The sequence below is a fragment of the Ambystoma mexicanum genome, chromosome 7q, assembly GCF_040938575.1.
Source record: "Ambystoma mexicanum isolate Mex_15411 chromosome 7q, UKY_AmexF1_1, whole genome shotgun sequence".
In the NCBI taxonomy this organism is placed as follows: Eukaryota; Metazoa; Chordata; class Amphibia; order Caudata; family Ambystomatidae; genus Ambystoma; species Ambystoma mexicanum.
Genome location: NC_090941.1, coordinates 1,123,178,655 through 1,123,195,503, shown reverse-complemented (window position 1 = coordinate 1,123,195,503; position 16,849 = coordinate 1,123,178,655). Strand labels below are relative to the sequence as shown.

At 46.8% G+C, this 16,849-nt stretch overlaps 1 protein-coding gene across 1 annotated transcript in view; it reads left to right on the top strand.

Moving 5' to 3' along the window:
• The window catches only part of LOC138528208 (pepsin A-like), a gene marked incomplete at its 5' end in the record, with an annotated part of 200,039 nt that overhangs the window by 179,850 nt on the left and 3,340 nt on the right, over nt 1–16,849 (top strand). Inside the window, one exon of the mRNA XM_069639665.1 lies at nt 15,402–15,546. Coding sequence (XP_069495766.1) covers nt 15,402–15,546 — 145 coding nt within the window. The remainder of the gene's footprint in view (nt 1–15,401; nt 15,547–16,849) is intronic.

The window sequence follows — 16,849 nt, the reverse complement described above, 5'->3', positions numbered from 1 at the left end:
CATCATAGGTTGGAAGAGATTTATAGATGATATAATTGTGATATGGGATGGGACATCTAACTCCTTTGAGGAATTTGTTACTTATGCCAACAAGAACAAATTTGGTATTCAATTCACGGGGCATGTGAGTCCATCGCAGATAGACGTCTTAGATCTTCACATATTAATTTCAGAGAATTCTATACATACTACAACGTATCGCAAACCTACTGAGGTGAATTCAGTCCTGCATGCAGACAGCTTTCACCAACGGAAAACTATTGAGAATATACCTGGTGGGTAATTCTATAGAGCACGCAGGAATTGCAGCAGAGATCAAGACTATAACTCAGAATGCAAGTTACTCACACATAGATTTCTTGAGAGGGGATACAGCCTGCAATGCATTAACCATGCAGCCAATAAATATAAACATATCAAACAAAAGGAATTGGTCAATAAGAGCATTAGAGATAGATCTCAAACACAACCAATTGCAGTCATAACACCAAAGATAGTAACACTCTATATCGAATGGCAGCTAAATATTGGGATATTCTCAAACTGGATAAAGATTTGGTTCCTTTTCTCACGGATAAGCCAAAATTCACGTTTACACAAGCACCAACCATCAGAAAAAAACTATGTCCGTCTTTTCTGGACACTAGACTGAATATTCAGACACAAACTGGCTAAAAAGTGAAGGGGGCTTTTATAAATGTGGGCATTGCAACCAATGCAAATACGCTTGGGATAAATGTAAAAACTTTAGAGATCAGTTTTTTGGCAATGTAATCAATATCAGGGATCACATTAATTGTAAAACATGTTATGTTGTATATCTAATCAAATGTGTTTGTGGAAAGAATTATGTTGGCAGTACTATCGGGCAGTTATACGCATCAGGGAACATTGGTCAAGTTTGAAGAACACTGAGCCTAAGACACCACTGGCCATACATTGGCAAAGTCTACATCAAATGGACAATATAGATGATACAAGGTTTGTGGGGCTTATGAAAGCCAAGAAAGGAAAGAGAGGGGGTGATTTACAATTGACATTACGGAAAATGGAAGCTAAAGTAATTTGGCTTCTACGCTCCACAGAACACGGACTTAACTCAGATCATGAGATGTATGTATTTTTATGATTGTATTACTCCGATATACATTTTGAGGTTTTGCACTAATAATTTGGGAGCATGTCGTTGTCAACCAAATACCACATTCTTCGGTCAAAAGGTTACTCACTTCATACCAAATTTAGGTTTTCTTTTTATGCACTATCAAACGCGCTAAAGTACAGCGGCAACAATCAAAGATACTACATATATTTAGGTTGCAAGTAATCTATACTGGCTTTTATAAGTATATTATGAATACAAAGTGTATCTCTATACACAAGTTTGACAAATAACAAACAACACATGCATCATATTTGTACTAAGACATTCATATAGCAAATGCATTCATTGGTATAACATAAAATGAACGAGACATCGTACTCGATCTAGGGAATTACATAAATATCATGTCAATAATGACGTACTTTGTTTACACTGTAAAGTCACGCGCAACACAACACGTGACGTCATCAGGCTACGCGCGGCCGCCATCTTGTTTTGCTGCGGCTGTCATGTCACGCGGGAGACTGGGGTCTGCCGCTCCCATTTCCTCCTGGCGAGTCTACCCGCGCGTTCGCGTCTGGGGACTCGCCGGGAGGGGAGCGACAGGTTACGGGGCCGGCGGCCTTCGGCGCATGCGCGGAGGCCCTCTCCCTCGGTTCCGCGCATGCGCCGTGGGGGCTTGCCTCCCAAGCCTCGTTCTGGGTTCGCCGGCGCCCGGAAACGGAACGGTTTGCGTTCCAGGTCTCTCGGGCGCCGGCGGCCCATAAAAGAGGCCGCGAGTCAAAGCGGGCCGCCTCTCAACGCGGTTCGCTTTGCTCACCTCGTTGTTCCTGCCCAGCCTTACCTGTGGCCTGTCCTGGGCCTGCCTGCCTCCAGCCTTACCTGTGGCCTGTCCTGGGCCTGCCTGCCTTCAGCCTTACCTGTGGCCTGTCCTGGGCCTGCCTGCCTCCAGCCTTACCTGTGGCCTGTCCTGGGCCTGCCTACCTCCAGCCTTACCTGTGGCCTGTCCTGGGCCTGCCTGCCTCCAGTCCTTACCTGTGGCCTGTCCTGGGCCTGCCTGCCTCCAGTCCTACCTGTGGCCTGTCCTGGGCCTGCCTGCCTCCAGCCTTACCTGTGGCCTGTCCTGGGCCTGCCTACCTCCAGCCTTACCTGTGGCCTGTCCTGGGCCTGCCTGCCTCCAATCCTCACCTGGGTCCGGCCCTGGGCCAGCCAGCCTCCAGCTACTACCTGGGTTCTGCCCTGGGTCAGTCTTCCCTCAGCCCATTCCGGAGTTCTGTCCTGAGTCATCATTGAGTAGATGGGACTTATCCCACACTAGCCTGCATTCCCCCTGTTCCATCTTGGGCACGTTCCTACAGTTCTCTAATTGGCCAGAATGCTAGTTCCAACTGTCCTCACTCTTTCCTGTCTTGCCTGACTCCTAATCTCATCCTGTGTACCATTGGAACCATCTGCACCAGCCAAGCTCCTTTTGCCTACTGCGAATACCTTTCTGCTACACTGGTCTATCTATCAACTGTCGCTGCACTGAGGTTCTTGGAAGATTCATGGTCTTGACAACAAGCTCTACCTGGACTATGGTTCCATCCATCTGAGCCTACATCCTCTTGTCACGCTTACCTGGGAGAGTGCCTTCGTGACATTGGGGGTTGGTCCATCCTTCACCCAGTTCCTCTTTTGGGTGGTGGAGAGGCTGATTCCTCGTGCCGCTATCTCATCAGTTCCTGGACTCCAGACTGGCGACCTCTGCGAGACCAACCACCAAGACTACAGGTACGCGGTCCTCTCGGGCCAATCAGCTTGACAGATTGAGACGCCTTCCTCCTGATTCAGAGATGGATGAATCGCAGGACATGAGGAACGAGTTGCTAGCGCTCAGGGCCGAGATGACCGCCCTGCGTCAGGAGAATCAAACATTACGACAAATGATAACGCAAGGAGCACCTAGTACCTCTCAAGTAGAGGGATCATTGGCTCATACAACACCCATCAAATTCGACGGAGACCCTAGACGGGTGGCTGAGTTTTGTAACCACTGCAGGATACACTTTCTCTTCCGGTCTACCTACTTCAACAACGATAGGGCCAAGATTGGTTACATCTTGGGGAACCTAACTGGGAACGCATTAGCTTGGGCAACTCCGTTTGTGGTTACAACAGTCCTATTTTGAATGACTTTGCTGCCTTTGAAAAATCCTTTCTTGAGGTATTTCAGACGCCGAACCTGGCCTCCGTTGCACAGAATCAATTGATGGACTACAAACAGGGAAGCAATGACGTCATCACCTACATCAGCCGTTTCCGACTTTTGGCTACCGACTCCCAGTGGCCCGAGATTACACAGAAGACACTGTTTCGTCGAGGCCTGTGAGAGGAGTACAAGGATGAGTTACTTCACATCCCTGAACCAGAGAGCCTTCAACTCTTGATTGATCAAGTACTCCGTATTGACCAAAGGCTAGCCGAACGAAAGGCTGAGAGACGTCGGCTTGACAGAAGCGGTCCCCGGACAACCAACACACCCGCTGGTTCGTTTGGGTCGACCGAGTCCGGACCTGAGCCCATGCAAGTAGGAGCCATGAGGGGACCTTTGACGGAAGAAGAAAAGAAACGAAGGAGGTCTTTGCGTTTGTGTCTTTACTGTGGGGCAGCTGGACATTATTTGGGCACGTGTCCTTTGCGTCCGCAGAAGAAGAAGTCGGGAAACTAGGAGACCTGTCGTATACAGGAAGGGCAACGACAGGTCCCATTCCTTCCTCAGACCCTTCTGTTATTTGTGCTATTCGTCTACCCATGCAACCAGCGGTGCTACAGACCCTGAAGGTCCGAATTAAACTACCAGACAAGAACCTGGAAGTATCCGGTCTACTGGACTGTGGGGCTTCCGGCAATTACATCGATGAAACGTTCGTCACCAGACATAAGATACCACTCGTTTCCAGACACACGCCCCTGTCGGTGGAGCTTATTGATGGTACTCCCTTGTCTTCTGGACCCGTTAGTCAGTTCACAGTTGGACTGGCCCTTCTGATTGCTGATCATTACGAGGAACTAGCCTTTGATGTTATTAAGTCACCAAACTACAAGATGGTCTTGGGATTACCTTGGTTGCAACACCACAATCCGTTGATAGACTGGAGAACCCAGACCTTGACCTTTTCATCCGAAAGGTGTGCCCAAGAATGCAAGCTACCGGTTCCCACCAGGACCGTCTCGACTTCTCTAGTTACGGACAGCAATGGGGTTCATCTATGTTCCACGTCTCTGGTCCCACAGGAATATTCTGAATTCAAACAGGTGTTTTCTGAACCCGGCAACATACCCCTTCCTCCACACCGTTCTTTTGATTGCTCCATTGACCTGCTCCCGGACCACGTTATTCCCCATGGGAAATTATATGCTTTGACACGTGACGAGAAGCTAGTTCTTCAGGAGTATTTGTCGGAGAGTCTAGAAAAGGGGTACATTGTGCCGTCAAAATCACCTGCAGGATTCCCCCTGTTTTTTGTAAAGAAAAAAGAAGGTACATTGAGACCCTGTGTCGACTACCGGCAGTTGAATGACATAACAGCCAAGGACCGGTATCCTTTACCCTTAATTCGCAGTATCCTTGAAACCTTGCATACTGCGCGAATCTTCTCCAAATTGGACCTCCGCGGAGCTTATCATTTGGTGCGCATCAGGAGTGGGGACGAGTGGAAGACAGCTTTCAAGACATCTTTTGGGCATTTTGAATACAGGGTTATGCCTTTCGGCCTATGTAATGCCCCCGCTGTTTTTCAACGATTCATGGACTACATCTTTGGTGATCTGTTAGGATTATCCGTTTGGGTTTATCTGGACGACATATTGATATTCTCTAAATCCTTAGACGAGCATGTGGAACACGTTCGTGAGGTCCTTCATCGGCTGTCTGTCAATAACCTGTTCGCCAAAGCGGAGAAATGTAGCTTTCACCAACCCAGCATTGAGTTCTTGGGATTTGTTATCAATCAAGAAGGCATTGGGATGGATCCCAAGAAGGTGCGAGCCATACAAGAATGGAGACATCCACACGATATCAAGGCTCTCCAACGCTTTCTGGGATTCGCAAACTTTTACAGGCGCTTTATCCCACAGTTCTCACAGATCTCGGCGCCCCTCACCAGGCTAACCAGCAACAAGATCACGTTCGAATGGGATCCCGTGGCTTCCCGGGCTTTCGACGTATTGAAGTCGGCCTTTATGGCTGCCCCGATCCTGCGCCATCCCCAGGAAGAGTTGCCTTACATAGTGGAGGCCGATGCTTCCAGCTTTGCTGTAGGAGCAGTCCTTCTTCAGAAAGATCCAACCACGTTAGAAGAACATCCAGTGGCATATTATTCTCGCAAGTTGAGTCCCAGCGAACGAAACTATGCGGTGATTGAAAGGGAACTGTTGGCCATCAAGACCGCATTCGAGGAATGGAGACATTTTCTCCTCGGAGCACGCTTTTCTGTGGAGGTGCGGACAGACCATCGCAATCTGCAATATCTTCGCTCTCTGCAATGTCGGACTCCTCGTCAAGCCCGGTGGGCCTTCTTCTTCTCTCCGTTTGAGTTCCATGTTACTTATATCCCGGGAACCTCCAATACAAAGGCGGATGCGCTTTCCAGGTCCCTGCAAAACGTAGATGGAACGCCTTGTCCAGAACTGCCACTGATTTCTCCTCGCCATTTTCTGCTGGCCTTGTCCTCTCACCTTAAGTCCATCGCGGAAGCCACTCGGTCGGATCCAGAAAGAACGTCCCTTCTTAGCCGGCAATCGGTTTCAGAACGAGATGGACTGTTGTTTTTTCAGAGAAGACTCTACATACCTAGAGGAGCCATTAGAAGGGGCATTCTACATGGATCCCATGATTCACCCATAGGAGGACATCGCGGGGTCAGAGCACACTCGAGAGTTGATATCCCGACAGTTCTGGTGGCCTGGTTGGGCGACCGAGGTCCAGAAGTACATCGACAGCTGTCCAATTTGTGCCCAGTGCAAGGTTCCCAGAAGACGACCATTGGGTTTGTTAATGCCCACCGAAGTGGCTCCCTATCCATGGCATACCATCGTCACCGATTTCATTGTGGATTTGCCTCCATCTGAAGGGTACACCTGTATAATGGTGGTTGTGGACAGCTTCACCAAACTGGCCCATTTCATCCCATTCCAGAAAATACCTACAGCTACTCAAATGGCTTCAGCGTTTCTGCACGACATCTACCGGTTGCACGGCCTACCGGAGAAAATCATATCGGATAGAGGTACCCAGTTCCTTTCATCATTTTGGAGACAGGTGTGTGGTCATCTGGGAATACATCGTGCTCTAAGCTCAGGCTACCACCCACAGACAAATGGGCTAACCGAAAGGACCAATCAGACTTTGGAGGGGTACCTCCGCTGTTTTGCCAATGCCACACAGTCTAATTGGAAAGGTGGGTTAGATCTGGCCGAAGTATCCTACAACAACACTGTTCATGCTTCCATTGGAGTCAGCCCATTTTTCTGTTCCACTGGTCTACATCCTCGGTTAATGCCTTTTCAACCAGTTCCATCTAGTACTGTTCCCTCTGCTGATGGTCTGGTCTTACACATCTGGGAACAGCAAGAACTTGCACACAAGATCTTAAGTGAAGCCAAGGATCGGATGAAGAGACAGGCAGACAGGAAGAGGAGTGCAGAACCTAATTTCCAGGAGGGCGACAAGGTGTGGTTGTCCTCAAAGAACCTGCCTCTCCGCAATCTGCCCGTCAAACTGGCCCCTCGATATTTGGGTCCCTTTGTTATCACCAAACGGTTGTCCTCTGTAGCCTTCCGTCTTCGCCTACCCTCTTCCTGGCGTGTACATCCCGTTTTTCACGTGTCCCTGTTAAAGCCCTATGTGGTCGATGATTACGGCCGCACCTCTCCTCGTCCGGCCTCTGTTTTGGTACAGGGCGTCCCTGAGTTTGAGGTACACGAGATCTGTGATGCTCGGTACCGTAGAGGGGTGCTCCACTATTTGGTTGACTGGAAGGGGTACCCAGCCTGTGATCGTACCTGGGAACCGCGCCAGCACGTGCATGCTCCCCGGCTGATACGTGAGTTCTACGTACGGTTTCCCTGGAAACCTGGGGCCCCGGGTCTTCCTGGGAGGGGGCATAGTGTCATGTCACGCGGGAGACTGGGGTCTGCCGCTCCCATTTCCTCTTGGCGAGTCTACCCGCGCGTTCGCGTCTGGGGACTCGCCGGGAGGGGAGCGACGGGTTACGGGGCCGGCGGCCTTCGGCGCATGCGCGGAGGCCCTCTCCCTCGGTTCCGCGCATGCGCCGTGGGGGCTTGCCTCCCAAGCCTCGTTCTGGGTTCGCCGGCGCCCGGAAACGGAACGGTTTGCGTTCCAGGTCTCTCGGGCGCCGGCGGCCCATAAAAGAGGCCGCGAGTCAAAGCGGGCCGCGTCTCAACGCGGTTCGCTTTGCTCACCTTGTTGTTCCTGCCCAGCCTTACCTGTGGCCTGTCCTGGGCCTGCCTGCCTCCAGCCTTACCTGTGGCCTGTCCTGGGCCTGCCTGCCTTCAGCCTTACCTGTGGCCTGTCCTGGGCCTGCCTGCCTCCAGCCTTACCTGTGGCCTGTCCTGGGCCTGCCTACCTCCAGCCTTACCTGTGGCCTGTCCTGGGCCTGCCTGCCTCCAGTCCTTACCTGTGGCCTGTCCTGGGCCTGCCTGCCTCCAGTCCTACCTGTGGCCTGTCCTGGGCCTGCCTGCCTCCAGCCTTACCTGTGGCCTGTCCTGGGCCTGCCTACCTCCAGCCTTACCTGTGGCCTGTCCTGGGCCTGCCTGCCTCCAATCCTCACCTGGGTCCGGCCCTGGGCCAGCCAGCCTCCAGCTACTACCTGGGTTCTGCCCTGGGTCAGTCTTCCCTCAGCCCATTCCGGAGTTCTGTCCTGAGTCATCATTGAGTAGATGGGACTTATCCCACACTAGCCTGCATTCCCCCTGTTCCATCTTGGGCACGTTCCTACAGTTCTCTAATTGGCCAGAATGCTAGTTCCAACTGTCCTCACTCTTTCCTGTCTTGCCTGACTCCTAATCTCATCCTGTGTACCATTGGACCCATCTGCACCAGCCAAGCTCCTTTTGCCTACTGCGAATACCTTTCTGCTACACTGGTCTATCTATCAACTGTCGCTGCACTGAGGTTCTTGGAAGATTCATGGTCTTGACAACAAGCTCTACCTGGACTATGGTTCCATCCATCTGAGCCTACATCCTCTTGTCACGCTTACCTGGGAGAGTGCCTTCGTGACATTGGGGGTTGGTCCATCCTTCACCCAGTTCCTCTTTTGGGTGGTGGAGAGGCTGATTCCTCGTGCCGCTATCTCATCAGTTCCTGGACTCCAGACTGGCGACCTCTGCGAGACCAACCACCAAGACTACAGGTACGCGGTCCTCTCGGGCCAATCAGCTTGACAGCGGCTTGTTTTTTAAGCCAAGACAAAACAGAACAGACTTTTCGATCGATGGGGCTAGGATGCCGGTCTAGGGATTAACCCTTACATAACAGGTGAGATGAACCTTACACTATGGCACACGTATAATAGATATTAACAAACAAACTATTTACATTTTCTCTTGATCCATTCAGGGCACTGGGATATAACCCAAAATATACTTGTGACTGCATTAGAAGCAACGCTTTTTCAGGATTGGAATATAGAGCAGAATATGAGGTGGGCGTAACATTATACTAACTGCATGATATCATGCACAGAGAATATAATACAATATACACTTACTGACAATATTATATTTTCAACACAGATTTTGAAGTTTAAATAAAGGATAAGGGTAAGAGAATCATCAAAACACTGGCTAGTATTCAGGGGAGCACTATTTGGGTGCCACATTTAATTCGGATATAATTTTGCATTAAGTCATCACCGTGTGGGCATGGGAGATTTGAGAACTTGGATAATGTACAAATGGTAGATGGTTGCACTTAACGCATGTTCCCAATCAATGGATTATGGACCACGTTATTCATAAATTAATTAGAATGGACACATGCTACTAGATAACATTTCATGTGAACTGTGTGGAAATGCATGTGAATTCTAGACGTAGCTAACTGGGAATGCTTTTCTTTTGTTTTTCACCGTGATTGCAATGGATGCTTGCATTTGCCAACCCGCAACAACCTGTGTGGTATGTTTTTTGACATGGTTTTGACAATCTGCCTACTCTTTTAATGTTGTCAATTGTGATTTGCTTTTAATGGCAACCATCATATGGATTTGTTATGAATGATAACATTCATCATTTGTTTGGCTATGCTTTAACATCATTTGTATGGACATTAATAGCCTTGAGGATGACCGCATTAGTCGAAACACGTGTCAGCTATACTATTGTTGCAGTACAGGACAACAATATAAAGAAAAACATAATTTTGATTTCAATGTGTGGACTTTATTGTTTTGAATGGAATAATCTGACGACTTGTCGCCTAATATAGTTATATGGATGATGAATACTAGTTTCAAGCGCGGTGACAGTCTTGCAATAATTTAATAATTTTTGCCATTACAGGATGAATCTTTTGTGGAGGATTCTCAGATTGTGAGACTCCTGCAGCTAGACGACATATAACTGACAATTACAATAACGAAATAGGCCGGGTGAATAGCGCATAGGACCTAGCATCAATCTACTGAGGACACTGGCATCGCTGCTGAAACTCACTTGATTTCTATGCAAAAATCAATGTCCGCTACACCCGCAGAATCTGTAATACTTATTCAAAAACCAGAAGACCTAGTATTTGAACTGTTTGAGATCCAAAAACAACGTAAAAAGGCCAAATCAAATGGTTCTAGTATTCCCAATAGGAATAATACTACAACAAAAAAAACAAAAAATAATCTCTCCATTACCACACCTCGAAGGAGATGCCATGCTATAACCTCATCCAATGGTCAGCAAAAGCCCCTCAATCCAGCGGCCAAAATTCAAAGAAAAATTACTGAACGGCCTCTCCCCCCACCAAGCTCTCCAAAACTGGCCCGTTCTGAACGATCAGACTTGAATAATACACTTCACATCTCCTTGGATGGCACAGACCGAATGAATCCATCTACATATTCTGTTTCATCACAAGCCATCTCTCCCCCTATTCATTCAGCTCCTATTTTAATATTCAATGGCCGTTTGACCTCTCAACCCAAAACTATAGACCCATTTGAGGACCATTCAGCTCCATAAAAACCATTGAATTTCATAACCTAGAACAAAAAAGACAGTTAAGTTTGAATACATCTACAAATCACAATCTACCTCATTCTGATACGTATCAGCACTCCACCACAGCATCTTAGAACACACTATTTCAATTTGGTTCCCCAAATCCTACTCAAGAAAGAACAAGAGATCCCAGAATAGAAACCCAATTTCTAACATCGAGAAGCTTGTCTTCTCCAGCCACCATTGTCAAAACTCTAAATGAAAATTAAAAACAATTGCTGTTTCATAAGAACCTCAGCTCATAAATTCAATCAACTTAGGTCACTCAGATTGTCTATTCTTGACAATGAAAGACAGCCACTGGCATAATCCATTTCCAAACAGAACCACAATTGTAACCATCCTGAAATCCATTCCTTCTCTCAACGACATACAATCGCAAGACATTGATTACATCCAATTTATAAATTATCATAGATTTGATAAAGTAAAATTCATAGTTTCCTCCCAAATGGCACGAAATCTCCTTTGGGGTGGCAAACATCATCTTTATCAGAGAGGCTTCAAACTGGAAACTAATAAAGAAGTAAATGTTCACAGATCTATAACCAAACCCAGACATCAAATGGAGAAATCGGCCTCTAGAATAAAAACAGCTTCAATCTTTGAACCACTATCGATCCCTTGTCATGACACCCAAGGTGACCTTTCTAGAAAAGTAGCAATTAGGTATCTTGACCAAAACATCTCAATAATCTACATGGTGATGGTTACAACAAGCAATCAATTATAGTGAAGTTGTCTCTTCACATTAGTGTCATAAGACTATAAAGACCTCTACATTCTCAGCTGGAGTCTGGAATACTAGGGGTTACTAACACCTTCTCTCTTCTGCTGATCCTCATTCTTCGCCATTTTATGATTTATTCTCTTACAGGAAACTTGACTACTTGACCAACCCATTTGAACTGTTTGCTGGATTCCAGCAATTAAACATCCTAAGGGGCGGCTGTCTGCAGACCTTTTAAAAACTTGTAAAATGAATTCTGGTTACACTTTATTTCCTTGGGCCTCCCTGCATCCCTTTATTCAATTATCCAAGCTTTCCGATACTAACAATTTGACTTTTTCTCCTTCCAAAACTATAGCCATCTTAAATCTTTATTGGAACCCCCATGCGATTGCTGATGATCACTTTATTTTACTTGCAGGGAATATGCTAGATTTAACTCTGAGCGATAATGCCGTTGACACTGTCCTAATAGCTGGTGATCTTAATTTAAAATGTCTTGACATCCCTAATACTCTCTTCTCCCCTCAAGCGAAATGTTGGATGGATCTCATGAACAGCAGTTGATGTGATCTGGTCTTACCATGAATGCCTCTGCATGCATGGATCGGTTGATGGTGATATGGTATTACTATGAATGCCTCTGTGTGCATGTATCGATTGATGGTGATCTGGTATGTTCACTCTCTTTAGAATTACCATGAATGCCTCTGTGTGCATGGATGAGTTGATGGTGATCTGGTCTTACTATGAATGCCTCTGTGTGGATGTGTTGGTGGATGGTGATCTGGTTTTAGCATGAATACCTATGCGTGCATGGATTGGTTGATGGTGATCTTGTCTTTCCATGAATGCCTCTGTGTGCATGTATCAGTTGATGGTGATCTGGTATGCTCACTCTCTTTAGCATTACCACGAACGCCACTATGGGCATGTATTGGTTGATAATGATCTGGTCTTAGCATGAATGCCTATGTGTGCATGGATCAGTTGATGATCTATTATTCTCACTATCTTTATCATTACCATGTGTGCATGTATCGGTGGATGGTGATCTGGTCTTACCATGAATTCCTCTGCATGCATAGATCAGTTGATGGTGATCTGGTCTTACTATGAATGCCTCTGCATGCATGGATTGGTTGATGGTAATCTTGTTTTACCATGAATGCCTCTGTGTGCATGTATCAGTTGATGGTGATCTGGTCTTACCATGAATTCCTCTGCATGCATAGATCAGTTGATGGTGATCTGGTCTTACTATGAATGCCTCTGCATGCATGGATTGGTTGATGGTAATCTTGTCTTACCATAAATGCCTCTGTGTGCATGTATCAGTTGATGGTGATCTGGTCTTACCATGAATGCCTCTGTGTGCATGTTTCAGTTGATGATGATCTGGTATTTTCACTCTCTTTAGCATTACCATGAATGCCTCTGTGTGCATGTATCGATTGATGGTGATCTGGTATGCTCACTCTCTTTAGCATTACCATGAATGCCACTACGGGCATGTATTGGTTGATGGTGATCTGGTCTTACCATGAATGCTTCTGCATACATGGATTGGTTGATGGTAATCATGTCTTACCATGAATGCCTCTACTTGCATGGATGAGTTGATGGTCTATTATTCTCACATCTTTATCATTACCATGTGTGCATGTATCGGTGGATGGTGATCTCGTTTTACCATGAAAGCCTCTGTGTGCATCTATCTGTTTGTTAGGGAGAATTCTCATAAATGGCTGATTTAACTTACCTAATGAGTCCCTCAGCAGCTTTGCTAGATTTCTAGGGTTTCTTTTTTTTTCACCTGGTAGAGTGTGAACCTTTTTCCCACTCTTACATGTGTTTTGCTGAGTGTATTTCTACTTTTTGTGTGACGGTGGGCACTGGAGCCTCACCTACTCCACAGTCTCATATTTGCTATGTGTGGTACACAGCACCTTCAGTGCAGTGACACAGAGTTAGCTTTGAGACTTCCCACTGACTCCATTTTCTGGGGCTGACTACTGTCCCCCAGAAAAGATAAAGTTGCCATTAATTTTACACCACAGACCCAGTACACCCCATCTTACATAGAGTATTGGAAAGGGTTAATTCTTATCCCATTTTGTCTGTGCCTCTTGGGGTATTGTTTCGCTCCCTTTACATTAAGACTTGGCTGGTGGCAGTGGTAACTACCCTATTTTTCATACCGTGGTAATCTTAAATAGCCATGGTATTGTTTTAGGCTATTGTATTAGCCTCAAACATAAACCCGCTTGACCATATATATTTTATTACAGTTCCGGCTGGGTTTATTTGCCATTTCGTTTTGTATATTTCTTAATCGTGTTTTTCTCTGCGCGCCAAACCAGGTTTGGTCCCTTTGTTCGCTGTCTTTTCGCAGGCTTCTGCACAGAAGCCCTCCTTAAGGCGCCTGAAAGTCTGGGTAGGCAGGATATGAGGGAGGGGTCTTAGGACCCCCGCCATGGGTTCCTTTGGTACCCAAGTCACACTCCTGTTTGATTGGCTGGGTGACTGTCCTTGCCAGGACAGCCACCCTGCTGTGTGATTAAGAGCCAGGCTGTGTGAATGGGGGACAACTGCATAAAAACCAGGTCTCTGGGTCTGGAAAGGCAGAGTCACCACTGGAACAAAAGAACCAATGAGGAGCTGATGAAAGAGCACCCCTACAACGACTGAACTGCCCGGTGAAGCCCTGCTGCAGGTCCAAATCTTCAGAATCCGATGACAGAGAAGATCCTCCAGGAAACTTCTTCCCTTGAGCTGGTGGGACCAACCAGTTCGCCCAAACTGCAAGCCAGGACCCCTCCTCTGGTCGAATTCACTGTACAGAGCTACAGTGGGCCGGATAGCCAGGAAGGTTGGACCCTGTTTGGGTTTTAAGGAGTGCACCTTTTATTCATTGCTTTGCACTGCTGCTGGTTTCTTCCCTTCCTTGTGTGCATCTATCGGTTGATGGTGATCTGGTCTTCTCACTCTCTCTTTAGCATTACCATGAATGCCTCTGTGTGCATGGATTGGTTGATGGTGATCTAGTCTTACCATGAATGCCTCTGTGTGGATGCGTTGGTGGATGGTGATCTGGTGTTACCATGAATGCGTCTGTGTGCATGGATCAGTTGATGGTGATCTGGTATTCTCATTCTCTCTTTAGCATTACCATAAATGCCTCTGTGTGTATGGATCTGTTGATGGTGATCTGGTGTTACCATGAATGCATCTGTGTGCATGGATCAGTTGATGGTGATCTGGTTTTACCATGAATGCCTCTGTGTGCATGGATCGGTTGAAGGTAATCTTGTATTCTCACTCTCTTTAACATTACCATGAATGTCTTTGTGTGCATGGATCGGTTGATGGTGATGATCTTGTATTCTCACAGCTGACCAGCCAAACAACCCCGAAAGCGGCACCCTAAGCCAATGCAGATTTTGACGCTTGGGCGACCCGTCGGCTGTTTTAAACTGCAGGCATCAGGGGTGGAATGACCCGATCAGCTTCCTCATGGCATCCAATTGAGAACAGGAAGGTTTGCAATCAAAGCAACACACTGCCTAACATTGTTACCCTTGGGTGGCGAGGGTTTCACCGTCTGGATCACTCTCCAGCTTTTTTAAGCTCCAGGCACCAAGGTGTGGTTGGGGTCCGATCAGCATGTTTGCGGCATTCATTTGGGAACAGGAAATGATCCAAGCAAAGCAATGCAGTCCCAAACACTGGCACACTTAGGCAACACAGGCTTCACCACATTGGCGACCAGCTGTCTGTTTTAAGCTCCAGGTACCAGGAAGGGGGTCGGGGGTTGGGGCCCAATCTGCATGCTTGCGCATCCATTTGGAAACAAGAAAGGCTCCAAGCAAAGCAGCACAGCCCCAAACAGTGGCACTCTTAGCCATTGCATGCTTCTCACTCTCATTGCTTCACTATCACAATGAATGGCTCAATGTGCATGAATTGGTTGATGGTGATCTCCTCTTCTCAATCTCATTTCTTCCGCAGCACAACCATGAATGCCTCAATGTGAATGGATCTGTTAATGGTGATCTGGTCTTCTCACTCTAATTTCTTTAGCATCACCACAAATGTCTCAGTGTGCATGGATTGGTTGATGGTGATCTTGCTGTCCCAACCTTATTTCTTCACCATGACCATGTGCATGAACCCGTTGAAGGTGATCTGGTCTACTCACTCTCATTTTACTTAGCATCACCCAAACTGTTGTAGCTTGCATTAATTAGTTAATAGTGATCTTGTTTCCTCACTTAATTTCCTCAGCATCACCAAGAATGGGAATGTGATTGCCTGCAACGGAGGCTGCCAGGCCATTGTTGACACCGGAACGTCCCTGATAGTTGGACCCTCGACCGACATTGCCAAAATCCAGAATTATATCGGAGCGACACTGGATGGTTCCGGAGTTGTAAGTGCCATGCATATCATAAGGTCACCACTGTCCTCACGTAGCAGCACAGGCATTGTACACGTGTCTCACCATAGCATAATCGAGGAATTATTCCAAAATAAGAAGCACTCCTAGGTTGAAGGTTCTAACACTGCAATTAATATTTCAGAATAATGTCCAATCATTGTGTTCTTGGCTCAGACACACTTATTTTGCTTTCGAATTATGTACAGCCTCATGTACATTATATAGAGTACTATTGTAGGCATGGTCATATGTGCATAGAACAGCCTCTCGAGATGATCATATGGGTCTCCTTCTGGAAGTAAGTGTGCATAAAGATCCCCAATTTCCATACAAATCCTTAAGCAATTATCAGCTTTTCCTTAAGGAAATATCTTCAATTTAGTTTATTTTGGTTTTGTGTGGGGTAATTATAGAGCCCACATCCACATAGTGGACCCTGGTACATGGAACAATGTTTGTATCTCGTGATGGTAGAGGCATATCCATGCAAACAGGGATGATTCATGGATTATTCTGAAGATTAAGAGTACATGACTTAAAAATGCACTTACTGCAAGGGATGGCATGCCACCAAATTCCTGAAATAGGCGATGGGACAGGTCCTCTGTACCTGCATAATGGGTCAAAATATTGAATGTCCACGTGGTGTTATTACATTTATTTTATATATTGTTTATTTATAAAGCGCTTATACACAGGTGAAGTGCTTCAAAGTGCTTAAAGTAGGGAAGGGAACAAGGGAATATAGTAACCAGTCTTAGGCCTTGAAGATTCCGAATAATCAACACAGGTAAACTAGAATACTAGGTATGACAACATTTCTCCTAGTGCAAGTGCATGAAGTGTTAAGTATCGGCAAAGCTCCGGAGGGGGGACGAGAGACGGCGGCGACAGGAGAGACATCTAATTGGTACTAGTACATTTAGGTAATGCATATGTACAGACAGAGGTGCGGGGAACGGGGGCACTGGGGAGGAACAAAATTAGTCCGATCAAGCGGGGCCCTGGGTTAAGTGCAGGGAGCTTGCCCCGCTCATGCAGCGTGAGCTGAAAGTGCAGTAATGCCGAACAAAGTGCAGCAGCCTGGAGGCAAGTGCAAAAAGACTGGCAGGGGTGCCTGGGACCTGCAGGCTCTGGAGGTGAACCAGGCAACCAGTTAGCGAAATCTGAACAGAGTTAGGGGGGAGAAGCAGGGTGGAGAGAAAGAAAGGAGTATAGCAAGGGAGAGGGGGAGCGAAAGAGGAAGAGGAAAGGAAAGTTTTGTGGAGTTTCTGGAACTTAAGGTGCTACGGCT